This window comes from Lonchura striata, chromosome 8 (genome assembly GCF_050655825.1).
Source record: "Lonchura striata isolate lonStrDom1 chromosome 8, ASM5065582v1, whole genome shotgun sequence".
Taxonomy (NCBI): Eukaryota; Metazoa; Chordata; class Aves; order Passeriformes; family Estrildidae; genus Lonchura; species Lonchura striata.
Window position 1 is genome coordinate 12,096,392 of NC_140710.1, and position 25,893 is coordinate 12,122,284.

Consider the following 25,893-nt stretch of genomic DNA (forward strand, 5'->3'; position numbering starts at 1 on the left):
CAGATTTGCACAAATTCTATGAAAAAAATTACTGCAGAATGAACAGATACAGTGGTCATGTAATTTATTTAACTACACTGTCAGACCACTGGACATTTAGGTATGTAGCATCATTTCAGTTCCTTTTAAGTTAAGAACAAAACAAAAAAACCCACTCTTCTGGTTATCTGAAACCTTACCCCAATACAAACAGTTAGCTTGCCAAAAGAATTAAAATCTAATTCAGAAGACCTAAACTGAAAACACTAACTAAGTAGGGACATGGTTTACAAGTAAAACCACTCACTCTATTTGACCTATACCTCTACTATATTCTACAACTCACTTCTACTCCCACAGATATTCTGGCTAAGATTGTGACTATTTCAATTGCACTTCAGTAATTCATTACCTGAGAATCTGCTGTGTATCTGTACTTTGACAGTTCCTTGGTTATTTAAAAATTCAGTGGTCTCTGAAGTGGTGTTTGTGTCTTTTTCCAAGTCTTCCATAGAATTTGCTCGTTTAAGTTTGTTGCTTGATATTTTTTCTTTCTGCCAGTCTTTGGATGTGACTGAGTTATTATCATCATCCTGAATTAACATGGTTGTTTCTGCAGGATCCTCTATGACAGGTTTGAAAATTGTGTCATTTTCTGTTTTATCACAGTTACTACAGGATTCACAGGGCTGAAAGCTTAAGTCTGACTGGCTTTTATCTTCTTCCATACTCTCTTCAACACTCATAGGCTGGGCATCTTCCAGTTCTACAACTGGTTCTTTAAGTTCCTCATGAAGCAAATCCATTAGACAACGCAAAAATTCTTGTGCGTCCTAGAATTTTAAACAAGTTTTACTGTATAACTCTATTTTATCTGGAAGATATTAACATCAGAAAAGATACAGATAAGTAAAATTAAAGCTGGCTGTTAATGCAGAATAAAGGAAGTTGCTCTGTCCCAGGTCTAATGTTCAAAACCACTTTCATTTCCAGACCATGTATGTTTCCTGCATACAATTCTTGCATGTCACAAGTAATTTTATCATACAAGTTTCCTCCAAAACACTCCAATTCCCAAAATAATTTACTTTAACAACACCAGCAAAAATGCTGCCATAGCTCACTGGAACAATAAATGTAACTCAAAGAAGCACCAGCAATATGATCAGATCCCAGCTCTGCTTGTAATGGAATATTTTATAGAAGGTTTTTATAAACCTTATCCAGGAAATCAACCAGAGCCTTGCTTTCACTGGGTATGAAGTAAAATTACTATGATGTTACTTAGCCTGTCTTTCCAATGCATCAAACTACCACCAATACTACAATTCTTCTTCTAAAGCCTCAACAAGATTTCCCAAATGTGTTCCCAAAAAGAGCTGTAATACTACAAGTCTAATTTGTGTTTGGAAACATCCTAAAAGCCACTACATTTCATCAATCAGTGCAGCCTGGTCCTTGGCAACAGAAAGTATCCAATAAAGCAGGTATGCAAGAAAACAGCCTCTTGTTGTCAGCTACTACTGCTTTTACTTTCTTCTCTTTTCCTTTTTGTATTCTGGTTGTTCATAATAGTAATTTTTGCTGCTCAACATTCCTATCTATCATAGCAATTACTTATTAAGCTCAAAACTGCTGATTACAAAACATTTATTTTCTTAAAAATTGCAACTTACAGAACTGAGAAAAACCAGCATGCCTATTTGCTGGGAATCCTTTCACAAAAAAAAAAAGATTAACAAAAACATCAAGACACCGATTAAGAGATAAACATTCTTCATCGATCAGTGTAATTTTCTCCCTCAAGACTGGACCTGGCTGCCTAACTTGCACTTGCACTAGACTGTTGGCTATGAAAGCCCTGCTGTGTTTTAGTTGCCATGAAACCTGCTGAACATACAACTGAACTATGATCCAGGCCTAACCTAAAAAGGATCTCATTAAGTGCTGCTCTGCATGGAAAAAAATATTTTAATCAGTGTTCAGAGCTGCAAGAATAAAGTTTCCATACAGTTTCTTTTTGGTTATCAAGGCTGAATTTCTGCTATTTCAGAAATCTAGGTGGCACTTTAGAAATTCATAAGCAGATTACAGAACATTAAGCTTAGTATTTAAACATTGACTTTACAGCTACATGCAGCAATTGAACATTAAAACATGTGTTCTCATCCTTCACTCCACAAACATGAAACATAATGGAAACAGCAAAATTCCTTTTAATAAATGCAGATTCCCAGAAGACACTAGTAAGCTTTTCTAATTACAAGGTTTACATTTTTCACCTAGTTCTAAAGCTTTTAATGAAGAGCTCCACACTGTATGAATACACCAAGATGAAGCAGCAACTGAAGAAGGCCTTTGCTATATAATAATCCCTGCCTACTGATCAAGCTACCAACCTGTGGCTCCCATAACACACAAATGGTGGGGGGCTTTTTTCCAATACACTAAATGGAAACTGCATTCTGGGTAATTTTTTTAAACTTCATTGATAGACAAATATATAAAAAATCTGTTCTGTTTTTTTAATACCTTTATTTTGTTTTCTGGGACTGCTCAAACATTAGCAGCATTATTTCACACAAAGGAGTTCAAATATTATTACTTAAATTTTCCTGAAAGAAAAGGGGTTATTCTACATTCAAGGCCTTTTGAGAATTTTATATAAATATAAAACTAATGACTTAACTACAGATTATTCCATTTCAAATGATCTACATTCAAGTCATATTAGCTAAATTTTATGTTGCATTTGCTTTAAACAAATATAGGAAGCAAGGCACCTGAAGCATTAGATTTCTAATTAAGAGATAATTTTATGGCTTAGGCAGATTTAAAAGACATCAGAAAGTTTTACCTGTTGAGAGTAGCCTCGAAACATTGGATTAACAGTTTTAATTCCTTGAAATAAACCAGTAGGAACAACAGATCCAGGCCTAAAAAAAAAGTTTAAAATAAATAAATACTGAAAAAGAAAGCATTTAAATGGATTTTTTTATCTGTACTGGGATCACACTATTACCTGCAACTGAACACCAATAAAAGTAATCTTAACAACACATAATATTGGCATTGAATTATTAACTACACAATTTTTAAAAGCCTGTCACCCAACTGAAACAGTGACTGTATCAGGCCTTTTATGGCACATTTTTGTCAGACAATCAGATGACAAATCAGACACACTCTTGGCTCTGTGCACAATTACTGTTTCTTTACCTTTGCTTTTATATTTTGAAGTATTTTCTTAGCTAGATATTACACAAATTCCATATCAGGAAATAAGAGAAATTGGTACAACAGAGAGGATAAAGTAGGTAAATATTTTATATGTATTTCTGGCAAATATAAGCTTTTTTAAGAGCTTAATGCCTGTCATCTAATCTATTTCTTGTCCTGTCTTTGGTATATATGAAAAAGAAAAGGTTATAAGGAGTGCTTTGAGTCCTGCAAGCCTTTCCTTCCTAATTTTTTTTTAAGAGGAATTTTGTGAACACATGAAATAAAAATTAGAAACCAAGGAGAGATTAATGCATCCCTCATGACTCTGGAATCTATTTATTATCATTCCATCACCAAAATGATTTAATACCTGCTTTTGTGCCAGAGTTCTGTCATCAGCTTGAGGTAACTTTTACAAATTGCAGGTTTCTTATCTGTTCGGGCTAAGCCCCCGCAGTCAAGAAAAAAGTGCGTCAAAGGTGGGCTGAATAAAAAGAAGAAAACAGTAATTTTTTCAGGCTGTTAAAATACAAGAGAAAATCTGCATTTCATACAGGATTATATCATAAGAGTAATGCTATGCTATAACTGAACAATTCCACTTCCTACATTCTTAAATGCTGCGACCAAGCATTTCCTGGCATGACAACTTCAGCAGTACAGCCATGCTGCTCCTCAAACGTGCTCTGACATTTCCCAAAGCACCAGAATTGTCTAATGGGAATCAAATTCAAGGCAATTCCCACAAGCTGTCACAGAAGTACATATGTACCATTCCAGCAACCCTCACCACAAGCCTAGTCCATAAACACCATCCCAAACAAATCTTTTCTCTAGAATTCAACAGGCCACAAGATGTGTGTAGGCAAATAATTTCTACTTAAATGATTATTTCATGCAGTGTTTACTTCATGCAGTGTTGCCAACTCACATACTCTGTCCTCTCCTTTCAACCTCCTTTCTGAAGTCACAAGCCTCAATGTTGGACCCATTTCTCTCCAAGAAAAGTGACCCCAGCATACTCCCAAAAGTTGGCATTTCTCAACAGAATATTTTCCTCATGGTGCTTTGTCCACTTCTTTATCTTCTAGAGAGACCTGCCTCAGTTCTCCTCTCTGTCATTAAAGAGCCTCAACAAGGCCCTTAGCCCTGCCCGCTCTTGGCCTGTGGCTCACAGTGACCCTGTGTGACACCTGCTCAGGACCTGCCACTCCTGCTGCAGGAAGCTTTCCAGCTGGGATCCTGTCCCTATCTCTTCCACTTCTGTAGATTTATCTTTCATGAACCTGTCTAGAATACCCATGGATGACATGGAATTTTGCACTCAGTCATTCCTACCATGACTTGGCACTGAATGCTCCATCTAACAACCAAATTCTGACCCTAATAACTCTTATCTTGAATTAAGAGTTTATTCTTATGCATTTCCTTTGCTTTTTCTGTAGCAAAGGAAAAAAATTACAAAAATCCACAAATCCAGTAACTTTTTTCATATCACCTTCTAATTTCTAAAACTGCATATATTCTTATTTAGGAGGCATTAGAATGAAACAGAAAAAAAGCTGAGGGGTCCATACACCATAATAAATTATTTGCAGTATATAAGACTGAGATTCAACAACTATATGTTCTCTTCCATGGTAGTGCATTTCTCCAAGCCCCTTAAGCCATTCTGGAAAAAAAAGCATGCACAAGCAAATATAAAATTGCATTAACTATCATTTTCCTTACCAGTTGGAAAGAGCTTGTAAAGCTGCATTCATGTAACAAGTGTTTCCAATATTTTTTAATCCTGTTAGACCTGGAAAACAGAATAAATACAAATCTGTTAATCCAACAATTCCTAGAAAATATATACTAATCAAAATACTCATGGACCATTTAGGATGCCAATTATAATGCAGAATTGCAACAAAAAGGAACATAGGACTCCTAAACAAATACCAATCTAACTAGAAGTAGTAATTAAGTGTTCTGATCTCAACTGACTAAAGAACATTTCAGACAAGTGGATTGTATTTCATCTTACTAACTTTTCATGGTTTGTGACACCTGCAGATTGTAATTTAAAATATGTGTATCAACACTGAAGTTTTACTTCAGCTTAATGACTTACCTGTTCAGTTAAATTGTTGCTACGCTGGATTTGTAACTAATCACATTACCAAAAGCTTCTCAAAGATTTCACTCTTCTGTCCCAAATTCACACTAAATCAGATTACGCTCAATATTCAAAACCTACTCAGTATGTGATTATCCCAGGCTAGTCCTGCAATTAGTCCTTTTCTATTCCAATTATGTAACTTTATTTTTATTAACAGATTTATCAATTTAGACTTTCTCACACAGTTTACTTTCTAACCTACACTGCTTACTTTCTTTGCAGATAGTCATATATACCTTTTCCACACACATAAAAGTTACAATTGACATATATTTTTTCCATAATTACAAATTATGCTATTCATGGCTACTAAAGTACTACATTAATGAAGTAATATATCAAAATAAAATTTACTTTGTATGAGGGAACAGTAACATTTCTAAGCAAAGAATCAGTAAGACCCAAAAATTTTAAAATCTTGACAAATTTTCAGCAATCAGTACTGATGACTATGGAAATCTTGAGGTACAGGAACTCTCCAGGTAGTTTTGGTCTATGGCAGAAAAATAAAAGTTGCTAATAAAATCTTTCTATAGCTGAAAACCACTTGGGTTACTTCAGTTACAATTTCTAATAGATAGGACTTCAAAATTAAGTATCTTTCTGAATGGAAATGTAGTCCTGCTTCCTGTATCTGAACATGCATTCCAAACTCTTCTACAAAGAGAATAATCGTTCTTACTGAAACTGGAAAGCACAAACAGTTAGAAGATTTTGATTTTATTTCAGTTTTTTTTTTTGGAAGCAGCACATATTTCAGGAAGATACTCTCACTGCATTTTTCCAGCCTGTAGTATTGCAAGGAAAGTTTTCAAACAGACTTCTTTTCTTGTGAAAATATATTCTAATGTTTGCTTCATCAAAGCATTTCAAAAGAAATTTTAGGATCAAAGTTAAAACAAAGCTAAAAAGTTTCTTCCTTTCAGTTTGAATAAGTATCTTAATAGTCACATCATCATTACTGGAACTTTAATGCAATTCTAATTGTATATTATTGTAACGTAAGCTGCATTCCCCAAAATATGAATAATACAAGAAGAGATAAAAATACACAAACAGACACACTGGTTGCAGAAACTAACTAAGAGTAGAACACATGGTGTAATGATGTTAAGGGCAGATGGCAAATTAGTGGGGTGGTGTCACATCCTGTAAGACTGTGCCAGACAACAGAAGGGACAAGGCAGGTTTTCTGACCAATGCCAGCAGGCTTAGGAGAGGGAAAACTGGGAGTAGCTGAGTGAAGGAGAAATGAGACCCATTGCTGTGGTCCAACTCCAGCCAGCAACTCAACACCCCAGAGCTACTCACTCACTCCCTAATGGTGGGATGGGCAGGGAATTGTAAAAGTAAGAAAACTCATGGGTTAAGACACTTTAACAGGTGAAACAAAAGCTGTTTGCACAAGCAAAGCAAAACAAGGCATTCATTCACCACTTCCCCCAGACAGGGAGGTGCTCTGCCATCTCCAGGAAAGCAGGGCTCCATCATAAATAATTGTTATTTGGGAAATCAAACGCCTTAACTCTGAAAGTCCCAATCTTCCTTCTTGCTTTCCCAAGATGCCACATGTTATGGATTATCCCACTGATCACTTGGGTCAGCTGCCCCTGTTGTGTCTCCTCCCAACCTCTAGTGCACCTTCAAAACACACCCTGGTGGGTGGTGTGAGAAACAGAAAAGGTTGACTGTGTGTAAGCCCTGCTAAGCAATAACTGAAACATCTCTACATTATCAATTTGGTTCCAGCACAAATCCAAAAACACAGCCCCACAGCAGCTACTGTGAAGATAACTAACACTTGCCCAGCCAAAACTGGCACATGCATAAATTAGAATAACTTTTGTCTCATCATTGATGGAAAACAAACTGCCTTGACATATGCAATGGTATCTCAAAAATAACAGCTTAACAATCTGCTAGTTATATTTTTCTGAAAGAAATGGTACTTAGCAATATTTTCTTTACCATCAAATATACACATAGTTTTTATAATTATCAATAATAATTAGAGGCCCTTAAGAAATAATAATTATTATGTTCTCTTATGAAATGAAAGATTAAAGCTTCACTGTTTGGGATTAGCTTTGCTGTTTAGGATTTCATCACTAATTTTCATCTTTACACTAGACTTAGTAGTAGGGTGAGGTGATCTTTGATAGGAGAAAGTTTGGCAATGCATGCAATCAGTTATGTCAAGGAGAAAACAAATAACCAAAACCGCACACTAGGATACTACAGCCTCAGAAAAGGATTATTCAAAATGCAGGAAAGTATTTAAATCAGGAATCTTTTAGGGCAGGCAAAACCAGTAGAACAGATTTTTAGAAAGCCTACTTGAACCAGAGTGTACCAACTGCACTGAACGTTACTTCAACATGCTTTGGCAACAGCCAAACTCAGGCAACAGTCTCTGCTCTGAGGATAAGAAAGATTGCTGCATGAAAAACTAAAAACTAAAAATAAACATCTGAGTTGGAGCAGAAAAATAATGCACCAGGTTTTGCTTTTATTACCTCTGGTCTTCAATTCATCTTCTTCCACTTCTATATCTAAGTCATCAAATACAGCTGCTAATGGAATCTTCAGTGTGGGATTACTGGGTATCTTAAAATCCTTAAAAGAAGGGAAAGAATATTTACTTTAATTCATCACTTTTCCACTTAATTAAGCTTGTGTAATTTTACCAACAAATCTAGAACTGGAAAATTATGTTAATGTATTTTGAAATCTCAATGCACAGGAAGTGAGAACACCAGGATTTCACAGGTACCCTGAGAAAGTTTACTAAGAACCCCTCCATGTTTTTGTTATCAGATTGCTGCATGATTTTTATAATGACAGCTGAAGAACCAAAACAAAGCCAGGGACAGCATTTCTTCCCCCTGGATAACAAAGCAGCCAGCATGGAAGAGCTAAGGCAGGAGCCATCACCTAAACTAGGGCAGGTGTTTTTGATGTGCCACCAGATGGCTCACTACAGTTAATGAAGACAAATTAAACTCGTGAAAGAAAAATGTACAAACAGAGAAACCAACTATAGAGTGGCAGGTATTTATTGAATGACAGGCTCTTTTTGGGATAACATAAATAAAAACCCTGAACAAGATACTTCATAGACATTGCAAGTTCCACTGGTTTTTCTGTATATTATACCAGTTTCCTTGGAAGACTAAAAAGATTAAATATAATAGAACAGAAATTCAGAAGTCTGAACTCAGCTTTATATCAAGTAACAGAAATGTTTAGACAACAGGATTTTTTAAATTCTAATGACGATATTCCAATTGAGCTGCTAGCAGTTTATGAGAAAATGATCAGATTACATTCATATTAAATACTAAACTTCAAATTAATATATTTCATTATTACATATACTGAAAAACTGCCCATCTTTCTGTTCAACCTGTGCATGATTATTTTTCTTCTACTGCTTTATGTCTCAAGCAGAACACATTTAGAAATACTGTACTTCTACTCGTGACTATTTTAACCAAGTTACCTGTCATGTTTGTGTAACTACATTACACATGCAATAAAGAAGTAACACTTATTTTTTCAGCTTCAAGCATTATTCCAAACAATTGTACTTAAGAAATTACAGTGTAACTGTTTCCAAGACAACATTTATCTAAAAAAAAAAAAGATCAGTGTGAACACTACTGATGCCAGTAAAGCCAAAAAAGTTTTATGAAAATAGAGAGAAATTAATAAAATTTCAGCCACAAGAATGGAGGAAAAGTCATTCTCTCACTTAAGAGAAAACAATGTTTACTGAAAAGCTAGAGCTGCCTTTGTTCCATTGGGTTAAAAAATACCTGCACACTGTTTTCTTGTGCTTGATGAGACAGTCTTGTACTTGGTAGCGGAGAGTGAGATCCTAATTTTCTGTCCAGGAATACTTCCTTACTACAGGCATAACACCAAACACGGAGAGTAGTAAGGTTGACAGTTAGACAGTGCTTTGTCTCCTAAAACAGAACAAAAACCACCACAACTGGGATTCAGAAACTGGGAATAACTAAATACTACTACATGCAAGCTAGAATAGATATATTAAAATTTTAGGTTTTTCAACAATGAATCAAGTATTGTTGACAGCTTTACACTCTGAAACAATAAAAATGTTATAGATGAAGAATATTTTTCTTGTTCAAATCTTTAAAATTCTAACTTCCTTAATGTAAGATTGGGCACAAAATTGCTATTTTCCTCCAAATATTTTCACTAATTCTTCCTGTATTTCTTCCTTGTACGTCAGTATCAGCCCGGTTTATAGACAATAAAGGATTTTCAAGAAATTAGAAAAATAGTACTACTGCTGCAGGATGCCCAAATCCCTCCTCCCTTCATTTAACAAAATCTTGTACAAGAACAATGTTTTTAGTGTAAAGTGGGCTAAAATCTTATTAGATAGCACTCCCCCTATTAAAACCATCAGATTTACATAAATAAGTCAAACAATTTTAAACACAAGAATATACTTAATTCTGCAGCTTCAGATCCATACATAATTACAAGACTTCAGAGCAATGGCCTAATGATTTCCTTGGAGTGGATGCAATGAACACAACTGCAGTACAGGGAGTCTTGCTGGTGTAAGCTGGAGTAAGAAGAAGTTGATTCATGCCAACCTCACTTCTCTCATTTTAAAAAGTTTATTGATATTTTTATTAAAGAAGAATCCAGAAAAGTGCTTACTATCCTCAAATTAAAATTAAGTAACAAGAAAACCAAGACAAGGATGTCACTGACAGAGAATTAATAGCTTGCCTGCTTTCTCCTACCCAAAGTACATTACATTACTAAGGTAGCATGCAAAGCAGGAATAAACTACTGTAAGAAGCCAAGAGGTATAAAACTGTAGGCAAGAAATTCAGGGACCATCTGGTCCCCAACAACTCTAGAAACACCTCATTTCTGAGCCTATCGTAAAGGCTTTAGAACTGTGATTCACCTTCAAAAGCTGATAAAAAAACCTATTAAAGTATTTATATATATTTATATTAATGCACTATTGATTTGTATAAATACTCTCTCTTCTCAAGGTCCTGCTTCAAAACAAAAAAACCCAAAACAATCAGGAGTGGTGGTAAAATGCAGTCATAACACCACATACCTTTTGGAAAATCCTTATACTAATTATTCTTTCATTTTAATATTCACCAGGGTTTTTCAGTAATTTTAGGGATAAAAATTGTTCTGTGTGGAACTTTAGATGCATTTACTGACAAATTAATGGCAAGAATTTCATTAGTCTCAAAATCAGCAACACAGGAATGACATGCTTATAACACTGCCACCTCTCTGTGCCCAGAATACTTTATTTTGGGAAGTGCTCCCCTTGCAGACGTGTGCCCAGGACACACAGTGACTCTAAGACCCAAAGCTATGCAAAGAAGCTGCCCAGCCCTGGCAGAACTTGGCATGCTGGGGAACAGTGCACACACTCCACTGCTCCCACCAAGCTGGATCCAAGATCGGGACATGGCAGGAGAGCATATGCTCAGCTCAGCCTACAGTTTCTTCCTCTGGAGCATACTGCAGAAACAGAGCATCTCTGTCTGATAATTCATACACCCTATCTTGCACCTCTTCAGCTGTCCATTAATGCATCTTTCCTCCTCTTAACCCATCAGACAGTCACAGAAATTTAGAGTGAAGTACTGAAGTACTACACATAAGCTGAGGTACTCAGTAAGTCTTTCATCTATGCATCTTGAAAATCATCAGTACTTACTGTTTTTTTAATTTGCACTATCTTCTTCAGAAGAATTGCATAATTATGCAGCTGCAGAAAACTTGTAAACTCACATACTCCTAAATTAGCAAGATTTGCTTCTATAACATGAAAAAGAATTACAGCTAATCAAACCTCCATACAGTTAGCTGACATAGGTTATTGACTTCATTGAACTAAAAGTTCTTTAACTCCATTTTTTCAAGGAACTGTGTTACCAGCAAATACACATACCTGGGAATGGGTGGTACTGTGGTCAACATGGGATTCACCACAGCCAACATACGTACACTTGTTCTGTTGGGCAAGATACACAGAAGTATACAGAATTAAAAAGAGGTCTCAAACAGGTTTACAGAATAGAAATATACCATCAGTCCCTTTAAAATCCACGCCAATTTCAAGCTTGCAGAGTCCTTCACAAACCAAGAGACATGCACAGTAAGCAATAAAATAAATACTACCTAAAGCAAAAAAGAATGCTGCAAGATTTAACTCAACTTCTTGCACTTATGGGCAATATTTAGAATATAATTTTTTGGGCAATTTTCAAATATTTATTGATATTACTGACAACATGTATTTTTACAATTCCTTGTTTGGTAAAGTTTGTTACAGATAATACAAAGTTAATCCAGTGTCTGAGTGGTGAAATACTGACTGGTAACAGCCTCAGACGTGTTTAAACAAAAATCCCTGCATGCCCCTATCTGCAGTGCCTACTCATCAGAGCATTACTTCACAACTAATTAACTTCTTCACTTTTACATCAGTTTCCAGCACTATATGGCTAAGAACTCACCATGTTCTATTTATAACATGCAAAATAATTGCCAATTGTAATCATGCTCATTGCAAAATATATTTGGCTGAGTTGAGTGTGGAATCTTGCAGCTGCTGATCTTCAAGCAATTTTTGCTAATTCCTCATTTGCATGAGTCAGGCCAATCACACAGGAGGGTACAGCAGGTTATCTGTGTAACTCTCTAAGCATGTTAATTTATACAATCAAATAGTAGCTGAACATGGCCAATTTTCTACATTAAATGATCACAGATATTTGATAAGTTACACATCCTTTACATGCTGGGATCTCACCAGGATTTTCTAATGAAAAAGGTGAAGACAAGATGCCAATTCATCCAAAAGGAGAAACATCACAGCATGACATTAAGTGTCCTACTGCAACTACAAGACTCTCCTATGGAAATGTTAATATAAAATTTAGTTTTTCAGTAACAGTCTAGGAGCTCTAGTGAAAAATAAAAACATCTTTTAAGCTTGACAGCATTTTCCCACCTGCCAGGCTGATGCATCCCTGAACACTTCTTCCTCACTCCCAAAAGGATTTTTTTATATATAATTAAAACTTCAGGCCATCTAACAAAAGACATTAAACACTGTTTCTTTCCCCCTTCATCTCTGTTACTGAGAGAAGGAGCAAAATAATCTGATCTCTTAATTGTTACCACTGTCTACCTAAAAGGACACAAACGAAGGGGATTTTAAAAAATGATCATACATACACTTAAAGGGGAGCATTAGGCACCCTTTAGAGATCCTTCTGACAGTACTTAAAGAAAAGCTGCCACTAAATGAAGTCAAGCCTACAGTGCAAAATTTCAATCTCAGTAAACAGCTGTAAAAAGTCCAAAGAACTCACAAGACATTTTGAAAACTAAGTTAACTATATGCTTTCCAGTTGGGATCTATGATGCAACATATTTGTATTTTCTTTAAATACAGTGAAAGTTACAGTTTTTTGTAGACAGCAAGAAGAGTCAGGCAACAGGATATTTATGACAGAGCTACACCCACCCAGGGTAAAGACTGTATGAAATTTGTACAAAGGAGAATGTTCATAGGAATAATATATTATTTTTTAGATCTACAGACCAGGGAAAAGATTAAAAGAACCTTCAAAACTTAACAGCTAAAAAGTATCATAACTCAAGTAAAATCACGAATATGCTATCTTCCTTCTTATAAAAAAAATCACATTTTAAGCATATTATTCTTAAATTACAAGAAGTATGTACCCGATAGAAGGTAAATAATTTAAAAAATAAAGAACTGCAGAAGCAATTTTGCTTTTAAATGATAAGTTAAACAAACTAAATCAAGAACTTAATTACAGATGTTTCTTAAAAAAATACTACCAACTCAATCTTTACTAGAAAGTGACTCTATTGTGGAACAACAGAACAACTTACCTCTAAGCATGCCCAAAGGTTGGGTCCTCTGACTTTACAGTCCTGACAAGTCCCCTATTAAAGTTCAACACAAAAACAAGTTTTATTTCACTTACTTTCATCAGTAAACCACAACTTCAAGATGAAACAAGAAAAAATACTGTAAAGCTTAGTATCAGATTAGTACATTAAAGACTTTAGAGTTAACTTCAAAATGGATATGTTGATAACCAACCTAATTTTTGCTTCCCATAATCTCAAGATCAGCTCATTTTTCAACTAAAATCTCAGATTTATCTTTGAGTTTTCATCTTAAACCAAAAATTGCTTTTCTAAATAAGGCATAAATATGTACCATACTACATAATTACAATAATCCTCATAAATGGTCTTTCCAATAAATTTAACACAAAAAGAAATTACAACGATAGAACTTTTAATAAATTATTTTTCCTTCTTGCAGACACCACCTGCAAAGGTTTACAGAAAGGAGATGCAACAGCAAGAAAATGCTTTAATCCTCAGCAGCAAATTAACTGTTATGGAAATTAAGCACCATGGACAGAAATGTTTTCACTTTTCATCACCTCCCAGCTACTTAAATGAGCAACAAGATCCATCTTTCTTCCATTTATTAATACTAGCTTGAAACCAAGAGTTCAGGGATGGGAGGTTTCTCAAACTGTAGCTTCTCTATCAAAAAGAGAACAGTTACACAAGTAAATTCAAGCATAAATTTCTTTGTTATAGTTTCTTCTTGAAGTCAGTTGTGCTAGACTACATTGTGAGTCCAAATAACTAAACGCTTCAATGGCAATGAAAATGAAGTTCAGCTTGGTGCTCTGCTAACTCTTCTAACTAATTATTCCAATAAAACATCATTTGTGGCAAAGGTGCTCTTTAAATGCTGAAAAATCGATTTTCAGCTTCATCAAGCTCACAATTCTTCTCATACTTTATTTAAACTCTCTTATTCCAGTAGAAGAGCTTTTACCCATGCTTGACACTTAAATTCACCTTATAACTAATAATACACTAAAATGTGGACCTAAAAACCTGACCAGTTAACAGTGATAGGAACAAAGTGAATTGCTACAACTCACATGAGATTTCTGTATCAATTCCTCCTTTGTTATCTCACCAACTGATTCCAGGTGTGGGCAATTGCTGCTGGGTGACGACATCACTGAAGCTGTATTTTCCGAGATCCTGCAGCTGGAATTTTCAATGTCAACGAATCACCTGTCAACAGAAGTAAAAATGAGTAAAATCCAATTCCTTAGAATAGACAGCAATACTGTGCCTAATATGCAACACATACATAACTTTTAAAACAACGTGCCTCTTTAGACTAAGTTAGTATAAACAACTTTATAAAGAGACTCCAGTAGCCCCAAACTATTGCTGACTTCTAAAATGAAATCCAAGGACTTCCAGGTCATAAGCTAAAAGACTTCTGAATGGAGCAGAGGTGATTTGGGTCAATTATTTCACTTTCTGGACTCTGCCATGGCACCTAAATGATACAAATATTAGTTTTCAAGCCTGAAAGCCTTACCTAGACCTGACAGTGGCGTTGCCTGTATATTCTGGAAAAGGATCTTTGCAACACTACTGAAGCTGTGAAGGCTAAACTGCAGGAACACAAGACTTGTTTATCACAGGATAGAGAAACTTTATCTTGGTTTTATTTATTTACAAAGACGCATTCTAGACTCAGACATATTATATATCAAAAGGAGACTGAAACTTGTGACTCACATGTAGCACTAAACATTTGCAACACTTTTATCTTGTTTTCTTTGCCCATCCAAGGTCTCTTGTGCAGACACAGAAATTTATCAGAAATAAAGAATGCTACATATAATCACTTTGCCATTATTATTTCAATAGAAATAAAGAATGCTACATATAATCACTTTGCCATTATTATTTCAATAGTTGCATAGAAAACAACAGAAGTAAAATTAAAAAAATAACTGTGTAATGTTCTTTTTATATAAATACTCCAACTGATTCATTCAGACAGGGACTATCAAATAACTTTATTACAGTTTTGTCACTTAAACAATTACTACTGATGACTTTCTAAAGGCCAAAAAAACCACTTTTTGCTCAATTATTTTGTCCAATATCTGTCCAATGTAGTGCTCCTTTACCAAGACTTGCAACTAAACTTCAAGTCAGTGATGTACCCTCCTTGTTGTGTTTGCAGCCTTTGGCACTGTTACCCACACCTCTTTCCACTTTGCCTGTGTGCTTTGGCAGCTTTAGGTTTGCTCCTTCCACTTACAGGACCAATCACTCGTTTCAGTATTAAGCACCAGTTTTGACAGAGTGGGGGAAATAAACTTTGCCTAATGGACATCTCAAACACACTCCCTGGTAAACTTTCAGCTTATATCTGACTTACTTTTTCCTTTTGTTGCCTTGTAATAAGATCCCTTTGAATCAAGAGCCATTTCAGCTGCCTTTGGTCATTTTTCTATATATGTGTGTGTATGTGTGTAAACAGTCTGTTTTGTTACTATGAACATTGTGACACAAGTAATATTATTGAAGTAATATTTGTATATAATATTACATATTCTTTGTAATGCAATAATATGTGATATTTCATGTCCTATTACATGCATGTAGGTATATACATGCATATATACACTTAAATACATTTTCTATTGATAATCACTTATATATAATAAAATTATTATATATATAATTGTATATATAGACTCATAAGTATGAGTATATATGTTTCAGTCCTTTTTAATATCATGTAAACAATTGTTCAATAAGATATTTCAGAACTTATCTAACAAGACTGAAAATACTACAATAAATTAATAACTTAGGATTTTTTTCTAGATGAGACCTGAATTCTCTTCTAGGACCACTGGCATGACATTTAAAATGCATTATTCTAAAATATAAGCTCCAGCTGGAGAACTACTTCCTCCATTCAGTGACTGACTGTAATCTATATGCACTGTTAGTGAAAGACACTTCAAATAAGGCAACAGTTTTTCAAGCCAAACCTCCTCAAGTTCCATCATATTAGCAATTCCTCTTTGAACTGTAAGACTCCCTTTCAGAACAGAAATGGCAACATGAATGCATGTTACATCTTCCACAGTTTGTAAGGTCTGTTAAAATGCTTAAAAAGGACAAGTGAGTTTCAAATAAAGCCCTGAGAACATTAAATGCAGTGAGATGATTTAATACAGATGCTTTAAAAAGACTGATATAATATATTAGTAAAGCTTTAGGCTTATTTTTTTTTTTTATGGCAGGAGCATTCTGAATGTATTATTCCAAGTAATACAAGCAATGAATGGAGGCTTCACCTCATGCTGCCAGATTTGTATTTAATGTATTTAACTTTTCATACATAGAACTGCACAAATCCAAACCTGCAGTCCTGAACAAACCCAAGCCCAGGAGTTCTGCTCATGCCAGTTTCTGTTTCCTGGTGCAATCTGCATCCCTCTTCTAAATAATCATCATAAAGACCAAAGCTGTTCAAACTCATGTCTCTGTGGATGTGGTCCCTATTCCTGTCCATATGGAGAGTATCTCTTGTGGAATTGTAGTTCACATTACAGATTCTTCACATGTCATTATATGAACAAAGCTGAGTGGCCTTGCTTTCACCTTTTGTTAACAAAATTTTTTACACACCTTCTTCCATCTTGCAGCATTGTGATAACTCATTCCACTGCCATAACCTTGGTAGATTAATACACATAGCTACAGAAACACATTTTGTAAAATTTTATGTTAAAGTCTAAAACTGTAAAATTCATTCAAAGCCATGACTCATCTTTCACCTCTCTAAGTCCTGGCAAGCCCAGGGTACCCCTCCCTTGCTCAGTGACCTTCCTCCATTTCACCACTTCCTACTCTATGTGAGGAGATTGCTTTTCTTCCCCTGCAGCTCATTATCACATCTGCTTTTACAACAGCTTCTGCATTGCGTTGGCGTCATCCAAAATTTTTTTTCTGCATTTTCAGTACTTGAAAAAAAACAACCCAAAATAATCCCACAGGATTTGTAGCTTCTCTTACATTCCATGTTATACTCCTGTTCCAAAGCTGAAGCATATCTTCATTTCACGATTCCAGTGAGATCACACAATCATAGAATGGTTTGGGTTGGAAGAAACCTTAAAGATCATCTGGTTCCAAACCCTCTACCAAGGGCAGGGATGCCACTCACAAGATCAGGTTGCCCAGGGCCCCATCCAGGCTGGCCTTGGACACTTGCAGGGATGGAGCATCCACAATTTCTCTGAACAACCTGTTCCAGTGCTTCACCACCCTCAGAGTAAAGAATTTCTTCCTAATATCTAACCTAAACCTGCCCTCTGAGTTCAAAGCCATTCCCCTTGTCCTATTTACTACAGGCCCTTATGAAAAGTTCTGCTCCAATTCTATTGTGCAAGGTCTCCCCCTTCTCCTGGCTGAACAGCCCCAGCTCTCTCAGCCTGTTTCCACACCAACTGCTCATGATCACACTCATGCAATAAGGTTTTCATCAAATGCTTCCCACAGATCTGGGAGATGATTTCTCTCCCAGTCTATTGCCAGCACTCTCCATTGCTTCCCCTCGGAGGTTTCAGTTCACCTATCTCAATGCTTCATACTACTACATCCCATGAAGTGAACTAATTAATACTCCAAAGTAGGACTTATCAACACAATTTTGCTTTGAGCATGCACAGACTCACACTACAAAGAAAAAATTCTCTTCAAGTCCAGTCTTGGAAGGTTTTTTTGTGTTCCTGACTTGTCTTTTCACTCTCCAAGAAAACCAAAATTGAACCATCAGAGAAATGTGGACCATGATTCAATGCATCATGACCATCAACCTATCTATTATTCAGTAGAATTCCACAGCATCACAGACTTGTGTGATGCCTAGCATGGAAAACCTACCACACCCACAGAAAACTCCCAGCAAACACTATCGAATTCAACTGATCTCAAAAATTACCTTTGGGTCATGTAAGGAACCCACTATTTCCTAAAGAAACTAAACAGAATTTGAATGCTTTCAAATTTTTTTTGCATTAATTATTTCATCTGCCTAGTTATAGTAGTTAACATTTCAACAGATATTCAAATAAACAATTGTATATTTTATGTATTCCACTATTCCATATTCTAAATATGGAGTCATTTTAGCAGATCATTTTACAGAACTCAGTAAGGGAATGCTGACAGAAGATTTTAAGAATAACAGAATTATTCTGAAGACATCAATTACATGAAGCAGCCATTGTGTCTTCATTACAGGCTTTTATTATTTTGTCAGTACAGCTTTGAATAACAGCATCTCAAACCAGTAATCTCTAAGTTCAGGCTTCTTCGTTGCACTCACATTTATTTTACCAGTGATACAGTGGAACAATTTCATTTAACATTTATTTATATCTTCTAGCAACAAAGCAAGAGTGACACAGGGTGCAACTTTGTACCTGAACACTTAATTACTCAGAATACTAAGGAGGTCTGGAAGTTCAGTAATTACTAACCATATTACCATTCTCCACACTTCAGAAAAAACCCACCAGCATTCACTCAAAGCTATAAAAGCCTACTGAAGTGATAGCCTTAGGCATATTCAGATTGTTAAGATACATATTTTTAATCACTTTTCTAAATATCAATATATGTTGTTTTAATTAAACTTTACAGAAATTCCTTCAATTACTTTTGTACATGAATGATGTTTTTACCAAACTTAGACTTTTTAGTGTGTCAAATTAAGGTTCATCTTTCCTATTTCTTGACCTAGATTCCTTTATATTCCATTAATCAATAAGTAGTTTTGAATTTTATCTCCCATCCATCTGTATTTTTACCTTTTTTTAATCTATCCACAATAAACAAATACATCCCATTTCTTGAAAAAATGACACCACCAATCCCAGCTCTGGTAGAGAACTTACTTAATATCTATTTAGCATAAAACCTAGTATTTTCCCACTAGATGACAAAAGTGTGCTCAGTAACCTGGTCAAAGGTACCTGGTCTTTCTCCTCAGGCACCAAGAGCTACCCACTCAAGCAAGACACAAACTGATAAGTCACTTCCATTACATTCTTTTTCTGCCCTTAAGTACTGTTCCCACGGAGAAAAGACATTTAAAAATAACCTGGAGTTGAGGGTATATCCTCTTACAAGGTTAGACAGTTTTCATTTTATATTGGCTTTCAGGGCACACAGGCCACTCTTTCGTTTCCTTCTTCCACCACGCTAAATCCTAACTATGAAACCCATTAGCTAACCTCTATATTTCTAAGAGGATTTTCCCAACTCGGGCTTTGCCTAAGCGCAGGAGAAGCCTACAGTGATTTTCCACTAGGTGATCCCCGGGACTTTTCCCCCGGGCTGTTGCAGCCGATGATCCACCGGCGCGGGGAGCTCGGGCAGCGAGCAGGGCCATTTATCGGGACACTGCCGCGTTTGGGCACCGCGCGGTACCCACGGCACCGCTGCCGCACAGCCGCAACTTCAGCCGGGACCGCGGAGCTCTGCGGCCGCTCCCGGCCCCGCCGCCCCGGACCGGCACCGCCGAGCTCCGGCCCCCGCCCCGCGCTGCGGGACCGCGGCGGCTCCCGAGGCCGCCGCCATCCGCACCGCCGCCCTGGGCTGCGGGACCAGCCAGACACACGGCCCGCCGCGCTCCCGGCCCCCGCCACACCGAACCCTCCGCCGCTGCCCAAGCGGGCCCTTCCTCTCTTACCGGAGCAGCCGGGAAGATGCGCCGCGCACGGATCCCGGAGCTCAGCCGGGCTGCGACCAGCCCTGCGTCTCGCCCTTGCCTGAGGGGACAGCGGCGCTGCAGCGGGGCTGCCGTGGCGGAGCCGGGCGCGCCCGGGCCGCGGCTCTCGCCGGTGCCGCCCCGCACACGCGCGGCCGGGCGGGCGCGGCTGCCGCGACGCCGCCGCGGGACGCGCCCCGCACAAAGATGGCGGCGCCGAGAGCCTCAGCCGCTCATGGGAGCGCTGCCCCGCACAAAGATGGCGGCGCCGAGAGCCTCAGCCGCTCATGGGAGCGCTGCCCCGCACAAAGATGGCGGCGCCAGGCGCGCACCCCGCCCCTGCCCGGCCGCACGCAGCGGAGCTGCCCGCAGCAAACATGGCGGGCGCGGAGTCACAACGCCGCCGGTCTCCCTCACGTGGTAGCGGCTCCTCCCAGCCGACGGCGGCCGCTTCTCCCTCTGCCGGAAGCGGATCCCGCCGGTCTCCGGGCAGCGCCGGGGCCGGAGCAGAGCGAGCTGCCCGCGCCCCGGTGCTCGGCGGGCAGGTGGGTGACTGGACGCGGCGGTTGTAGCGACCCAGCCCGTGCCCGGGGAGCGGCGCGCCCGTTTTGACCCGGGCGGCTGCAGGGAAGGGGCTGAGGGGCGCGCGGGGCGCCCGGTTGTGCCCGCTGCCCTCGATCCTGCCCGCTCGCCATGCCGGGGCTGCCCGGGCTGGAGAGGGCTCGGCCGGGCTGGGCGGAGGTGGCTTCTGCCCCGAGGCCTCCATCACCTCCCCGTGCCCCGGTTGCGGTCCCGGAGTCGCGGTTCGGAGGCTTCGCCCGGTGTTCAGCATCGGGGAGTGAGAGCGGTGCGCCTGCATCGGGGAGATTACGTCAGGCTGTAGGGGTTGTTTCTCGCGGAGTGTCTGCAAAATAAACGAAGCGCTGAATGAGATAAACTTTTTTTGGCTGCTCGCCAATCTTTTAATTCTTGCAGCAGTGGTGGTTTCAGAGGCAGGGTTGTTGCCGTGCGTGACTTAGAGGCGATAGTACGGGAGCGGCCGGTAGTCAAAGCAGACCGAGCCCTCCTTAGTCCTGGTGGTTGTTCAGCTGCACATCTGCACACAGCAGTCTGACACTCCGGGCCTAAGCTGAACCAGCAGATTTGCTGTCTCCACTTTAAGTCTTGCCTCTACTCAAGACCATCAATCAAACAGGTCATGTACCAGTGATTGAAGAGATTCGAGCTTGAAGAAGAAAAATGTTCTGGGCTTCTGTTGCATAGTTATGCATCCTTTGCATCCTCATAGTGTGTATCCCTCTTTTGACAGAGTCTTCCAGAGACCATCTGTGATTGTTTTCAAGATAGTTTTGCTTAATGAGGTATGGGAGAGAAGGAGCCATGTCAGAAGAAGCTGTTACTGAGACACGATTTTCTCTGAAGACAGTAGCTCTACGGGTGTTCAATCTTCCCCTTTCCTGGTATTATTCTCTTAACCAGGTAATAAATATATTATCTAAATATTATTTATATCATTTATTTATGTTTAATCTTCTCCTTTCCTGGTATTATTCTTCTAACCTGGTAATAAATACATTATCTAAATATTACTTGTAATATTTATTAATATTATAACTTTTGCTATACATTTAAAAGTTAATTGCAGTGTTGTATGTGCTGTTGTAACTGAATTAAATTTGTACAGAATACATTGGGGTTTAGTTTGTTTATAACACTGCAGTGAAATAAGTGTCTTTTTTTTTTTTCTGCTAATAAATGCTTAGTACATCATCATACATTTGCTTTACCTGCAGTGTCTGTATTTCTCCATTTTGTAACAGTGCAGTGATTCTCAAGATGTCAAAATTCTCAAATGGTCTTTTTTTCTCTTGTAAATTCTTTTGTATTTGCAAGCTAACTGCTATTAAATTTTGAATAATAGTATTGAGTTCTGCTTTTCAAGCTAGTTCTTGAATATGACTGTATTTTTTATTGAATTAGATGCTTATAAGCTGTATAAATATTTCACAGTCCCTATAAGAATTTTCCTTTTACTGCATATAAAACCAGGATGAGATATTCTCAGTCTTAACTGCATATGCTAATTTCCACGTTTTTTCTATATATTAAATGCTTCAAAACTCCCACTGTTTTCTTTTTTATGTTGCAGCATACTCATGCCCTTCTCAAATACCACATGCAACTGCCTTATGTGCAATGATTAACTTTCCTCTTTTTAGAGGTTTTCGTTTCAGTGTTAATCAATTTATGGTCATGTTTGTAGGCACACACACATTTAGAAAAATGCTTTTGCAGTTCTTTGAAACAGCAATGTTTTAACATTTAATTTTGTGATCTTAGAGGTTTTAATCTCAGGTGTTTGGTTGTTAACACTTTTCTGTGAAATACAGTAGTCTTTTGTAAGCTTTGTGTTAGTTTTGTGTCCCAGGCATTTAGTTTTCCTCATGGAGTACAGTGGTAGTTGTAGAACTAGTCAAGAACTCATGGTACTTGGAAAGGCAGGGTTATCAAGTCAAAGGTGCTTGACTTGTTGACTGTAAACTCAGTGCAGAGAGAAGCTTTCAATGTTTCTCAGATTGCACAGTGGTGATAGTCTTTAGCAACCAGGAGTGCCAGAGTGCAGTGGTGCTCTGTGTGCTCTCCCTGCTATGAGGAATCGTGTTACACTAACACCATAAGAGGCCAAAGGACCGTGGATCTGGTTTTCTCACAGCATTCTGTTCCTCAAGCAGCATAAGTTTCCAAAAGATTTTTGTGAATGTGAACTGTGGTTTCCAGTTAAATGGCACTTGTCTTCTTTGTGTATCTTGTTACTTTGCATGTTACAAATTTTTGTTAATGGCTTTTGATACAAGTTGCTTGTGTATGTGGCTCTTATTTACTAATTTAAACACCTATAGACCTATGACTGATCTAGATCTAAAATAAAATGTAATTTTTTTAAAAAAAACTTGATTTAGAGAAATGTGTTTAAATATATGTTCTATTCAAATTGAAACACCACAGGAATGTTGGCATAAGGATCTTCCACTCTTTAACTGTGCAAGAAGTAGTATAGTTGGGAAAGAAAGTTCCTTCTCAGTATTTTTTTCTTGTTAGAGATTTAATTGAAGCCCTGCATTGTCCTGACATTAAGAAGAAATTAAAAAAAAAACAAATCTTTGTTTGAAAGTCATTTGCTTAGATTCCCATAGTCTGTGAATTTGCAATATACTTTATAGTTCTTTATAGTTTGGTGTTACAGTCTGTCTCTCAGTGTATATATATGTTTGCAATTAAATCCCACTTTTATTTTCAGATAAAGCTTTCCCCAGGGTTAAAGAAACTTTTCACAGTAACAGCAGTGAGTGCAATATCTGTGATTTTTCTGGCCCATCACTTTAAAAGAAGACGTGGAAAGAAAAACAAGAAAGTGCCACCATGGGAACCAGCTCATCTCGTATTAGAGTGTACCAAAGCAGGTGCATCAGAAAAAGGTAAGTCATGGAACCCCCAAGCTGTGGCTTTTTTTGTTGTTTTCTTGGAGACAAAAAAAAAAAGCTGTGTGAGGGGATGAATGTGCATAACTGTAGTAGTAAACCAAACTATTTTTCTTTGATCATGGAATAGTTTGGGTTGGAAGGGACCTTTAAAATTCATCCAGTCCAACCCCTGCATTGAGCAGGGATATCTTCAGTTAGACCAGGTTGATCATAGCCACATCCAGCCTGGCCTTGAATGTTTCTGGAGATGGGGCATCCATTACTTCTTTGGGCAATCCATTCCAGTGTTTTAGCACCCTCACTGTAAAAACTTTATTCCTTGTTATCTAATATAAATCAGCCTCCTTTTAATTTTAAAACCATAATCTCTTATCCTATTGCAGTAGACCCTGCTGAAAAGTCTGTTCCCATCTTTCTTATAGGCCCCCTTCAAGTACTGAAAGGCTGCAGTAAGGTATCCCTGGAACCTTCTCCAGGCTGGACAACCCCAACTTTTAGCCTTTGCTCAGAGGGGGCATGCTTCATCCCTCTAATCATCTCTATAGGATGGAGCACCTAAGTGGGTTTGAATTGTTAGACTTTAAATTTTGAATTTGTCAAATTAGAAACAAAATTACAGTGTCTTATAATGAAGCTGGGCTTCTTGTCAGAGTTGAAGTTTTAATCATGAACCAGGATTAAAACTCTTTTTATCAATAGTGTATTAACAATGGGTTTTGCCATTCTTGCGTGTGTATCTCAATATGGAGAAATTCAGATTTGGTTTTTTATAGAATAGGTGAATAATTAAACTAAAATGCATAGTTATTGTTACAGACATTGAATTCTGATATGTAGTTTCTCAAGTGGAACTGTAAATAAAAGAATAATTGTTGTTTGCTTCTAAACTGGATTTTATTGAAACAAGTAAATGCAATTCTTGATAGATTTGCACAAGAAGCAATATTTTGAGTTGCAAGAGCTTTAAAATAAATGTGTCTCTTAGATTCTAGTTGTTCCAGTAGTCGACAAAACTTGACTCTTTCTCTGAGCTCTGCCAAGGAAAAAGGATCTCAGTCCTGTATCTATGCAAATGGAGGACTTTTCAGTAAATACTCTGGTTCGGTTCAAAGCCTGGCCTCGGTAAGTAAAAATGTTTTAAGGCTCTTGAATATCTGTTAAATTTCGTTGAAAATGCATCTAAAGGCTTCACTGAGCTGAAGAAGTTTTTTGAATGAGCTGCACAGGCAGCTAGAGATGCTGAGAAACCACTGTCCCTACCACAGAGTAAAACCAGTTTCTAGGCAGATGGCTTGGATGTAATGTACTCTGGCAGGAATGTGGTTTTAAGGATGCTCTCTGTAACAACACTTTGTTTTTCAAGGTTCAGAGTGCCACCTCTTGTCACAGTTGTGCTTGTGCCAATTCTAATTCCTGGGATAAAGCAGATGAAGATGACCTTAAGCTTGTCAATATTCCAGTGACTACACCTGAAAATTTGTATTTGATGGGTAAGTCCTAATAAGAATATTCAGCATCTGCTTACAATGAATGTAAATGATTTCTTGGCTTTATGGTAAAGTGACACAAAATATTACTGTGTTCTTTCTCAGTGTCCTGTTGGCAAGTGTCTGAGAACATTTCCATAAAATAATGAAATCATACTTGATCTAAAGTTAGTTTTCTAGAATACTTTTTCTTTCACTATTTGCAGTACTAATGCTTAAAATCAAGCCCTGACACATGGGGAAAGTGATTATGTCTCTTTACACAAAAAGAAAGTAAATATATATTTGGTATATACTGGTATAGGCTGGGAGGGGATGTTGTTTCAACTTAGATCTCTGTGATAATTATGTTTATTTTAACTAAGTATTTTCCCATGTCTCTAAAACGTGAATGTAGCTGAATCTGTTCCTGCACTTCCCTAGGGATGGAGCTGTTTGAAGAAGCACTGAGGCGCTGGGAGCAGGCCCTAACTTTTCGTAACAGGCAAGTTGAAGATGAAGCAATCTGTGGTTCCATTAAGCTGGGAGCAGGAGATGCAATTGCAGAAGAAAGTGTAGAAGTGAGTACAACCAGTCTGTAATCTACTGATGCTGCCCTGACAATTTGTTCTGTGTTGTTATCTAAATATTTGCAAATTCAATTACCAAACGACTATTGATTCAATTTCCAATTTAGTGGTATTGTATTTAAAGGAGATCTGAGTTCTTTCCTTCTTTTTTGGTTGGTTATTTGGAGGAAGGCATGGGAAAGGAACTAACATTACTTATCTTTTGGCAATTGCTGATGCTTCTGGACAGTATTATCGAGCTATCAAGCAGACAACTTCCCTGCATGTAATCCCTTGGGTCCTCTCTTTTTTT

The 25,893-nt window shown here is 37.8% G+C and overlaps 2 protein-coding genes across 4 annotated transcripts in view; one reads left to right on the top strand and one right to left on the bottom strand.

Annotated features, from left to right (window-relative positions):
* Positions 1 to 20,239, bottom strand: part of USP33 (ubiquitin specific peptidase 33) — a 37,117-nt gene extending 16,878 nt beyond the window's left edge. Inside the window, exons 1-10 of one of the 3 annotated variants that reach the window (XM_021527672.4) lie at positions 20,046 to 20,239; positions 14,401 to 14,539; positions 13,319 to 13,372; positions 11,340 to 11,402; positions 9,184 to 9,336; positions 7,882 to 7,981; positions 4,933 to 5,002; positions 3,572 to 3,685; positions 2,837 to 2,915; positions 392 to 812 (exon numbers count right to left, since the gene is read on the bottom strand). In XM_021527672.4, the coding sequence (XP_021383347.1) occupies positions 392 to 812; positions 2,837 to 2,915; positions 3,572 to 3,685; positions 4,933 to 5,002; positions 7,882 to 7,981; positions 9,184 to 9,336; positions 11,340 to 11,402; positions 13,319 to 13,372; positions 14,401 to 14,481 (1,135 nt within the window). In that variant the 5' untranslated portion in view covers positions 14,482 to 14,539; positions 20,046 to 20,239. The remainder of the gene's footprint in view (positions 1 to 391; positions 813 to 2,836; positions 2,916 to 3,571; positions 3,686 to 4,932; positions 5,003 to 7,881; positions 7,982 to 9,183; positions 9,337 to 11,339; positions 11,403 to 13,318; positions 13,373 to 14,400; positions 14,540 to 20,045) is intronic. The other 2 variants (XM_021527682.4, XM_021527654.4) reach the window with 2 other exon arrangements.
* A 241-nt stretch (positions 20,240 to 20,480) lies between these two features.
* The window catches only part of MIGA1 (mitoguardin 1), a 33,779-nt gene continuing 28,366 nt past the window's right edge, over positions 20,481 to 25,893 (top strand). Inside the window, exons 1-6 of the mRNA XM_021527640.3 lie at positions 20,481 to 20,608; positions 21,373 to 21,542; positions 23,362 to 23,539; positions 24,531 to 24,667; positions 24,909 to 25,035; positions 25,456 to 25,592. Of these exons, the coding sequence (XP_021383315.1) occupies positions 21,420 to 21,542; positions 23,362 to 23,539; positions 24,531 to 24,667; positions 24,909 to 25,035; positions 25,456 to 25,592 (702 nt within the window). The 5' untranslated portion in view covers positions 20,481 to 20,608; positions 21,373 to 21,419. The remainder of the gene's footprint in view (positions 20,609 to 21,372; positions 21,543 to 23,361; positions 23,540 to 24,530; positions 24,668 to 24,908; positions 25,036 to 25,455; positions 25,593 to 25,893) is intronic.